The following is a 1,863-nucleotide window of genomic DNA, read 5'->3' on the forward strand; positions in this document are numbered from 1 at the left end:
TGGATCCTTCTTTTTGTGTTTTTTTTTGCTAGAGCTTGGACATCTAGAGACTTTGCCAAGTCTAGACTGTCTTTCATTTGTTGACAATCTATGCTCTGCTCTTCTTCAGCTTTCAGGGTTTCTTCTTGTTCGACATCAGTGAGAAGTCGAACTCGCCAAAGCAAGAGGTACGAGGAGGGATTTTTACTCTGGTTTGGTCGAGCTGACTTCTCAGCTGAATCATCCTTAGGTTTTTATCAGCTTCACATGTTGGAATATCGGCTACCCTGTCATCTGGAGGACCACATGCATGTATTTGTGCAGTGAGTAGAAGAGTAGATCGCTTAGATTCTGGAGAAAAGGGCACGGACCTAGAGCATTGAGCAACTTTTGTTAAATTGATTGCCTTGAAGAGGATGGCAGGGCTCCCTTATTTAGCCACTTGCTTGTCCTTGGAGGAGGAGTGCTGGTTCATTGAGGTTATCTCCCCCTCGGAAGCTGGTTCCCTAAGGGAGACACCCTTCTAAACTGGTCTTGGATGGTATCGAATGGTGAAGTCTTCATCATCATCATCTTCATCATCATCGTCATCTCTAAGGTCTTGTCTAATGTCAGGGATATGAGATTCTTCATCCTCATTTTCATCCTCATCATCATCTTCAACTTCATTACTTGTGATGGCATCCTCAGCATGGAGGATAAGAGCAAGGGCTTCATCAGTAACAACAGTAGCATCACTGGCATTCTCCATGGAAATTTTCTCACTCTTGTCTTTCTTCCCCTCTTTGTGATCATCAAGACACGAGGTGAGATCATTAAGACTTAAGGAAATGTCTTCAATGCGGTGCTCTAAGTTGGAGAGAGCCTCAACTTGCAATAGATTGAATTCGACCACCCGCTCCAATTGCAAACAGTCAGGTTCGGTGAAGGCAGGTTTAGGGACCAGGTCCGGTTGCTGCAAGAGCTGAAAGATTTTATGAGGCAACTCACTATCTTGGTGAGCTGAGCCTGGACTTATTCAGCTTTGCTGGCGAGAGCAACAACTGCCTCAATGTTGGCTCTGACTTCAGATTGCACTATTTTCAGCATATCCTTTAATTCACATACCTCAATTTTGACAGTTGAGAGGTCGTGAGTAAGGTATTCCTTCACGGGCATTGCCTTGTGAACCGCATCCATTTTTGTCAAGGACGGTGGCCACAACAAGCAGTAGAAGTTTGACGTCCCCAACCATGTCATAGACGTCAGTCTCCATGGTTGTGGGTTCAATTCCAGAAGGACCTGTAGAAATAGGACAAACTTGAGCATAAGAGAGCTCTAAGTTAGTAGAAAAGAAAAAAGGGTAGGGTAAGAGAGTACTTGTGGGGTTCTTAGTTTCATCTAATTCACACTGGTATATACACATGTTCCTTCCTTAGGAGAGGAAACAAGTATTTGAGGCACCTCGAGAGGAGCGGCCTCAGGTCCTATGGTGAGTGCTTTACCACCAGTGCGGACAAACACTGATAGATCATTAGCACAGGTGATAAGGACCAAGAGAGAGGGGAAGAAAGAATGGTTGAGATAGAACGTGGGTGCTCAGTAGTGGCATTGTTGATATTCACATTTTCAGTGATTTGGGTCACTGAAGTGGTTGGGAGAGTGGCCATGTGTACAACATTGTCTAAATAGAGCACTGAAGAGCTTTGGAGGGTAAAGAGTTGTGACATGCGCCATTTTTGGGCGTCAGGTTAGCACCTTATAGGATTTTTAAAATTAAGAATTATATTAGGATCTAGTCATGTTGATTAGAAATTCATCTGGCTTAGCTCCCAAAATATAGTTCAAAAAATCCTATTTCGATGGGTAACTGATAAAGTTAACTTATGTAATGCCAAATTCATT

General features: G+C 43.4%; 1 protein-coding gene across 1 annotated transcript; it reads right to left on the minus strand.

Annotated features, from left to right (window-relative positions):
* Positions 1-502: 502 nt before the first annotated feature.
* LOC112502959 (putative uncharacterized protein YGR160W) lies at positions 503-1,158 on the minus strand. Its single transcript, XM_025106999.1, has 2 exons — positions 1,087-1,158; positions 503-943 (listed from the first exon to the last, which is right to left on the minus strand). Exons 1-2 carry the CDS (start codon positions 1,156-1,158, stop codon positions 503-505), a joined length of 513 nt encoding a protein of 170 aa, XP_024962767.1.
* Between the last annotated feature and the right edge of the window lie 705 nt (positions 1,159-1,863).

Source organism: Cynara cardunculus, unplaced genomic scaffold (assembly GCF_001531365.2).
Source record: "Cynara cardunculus var. scolymus isolate 2C unplaced genomic scaffold, CcrdV1 Un_Scaffold_2236, whole genome shotgun sequence".
Taxonomy (NCBI): Eukaryota; Viridiplantae; Streptophyta; class Magnoliopsida; order Asterales; family Asteraceae; genus Cynara; species Cynara cardunculus.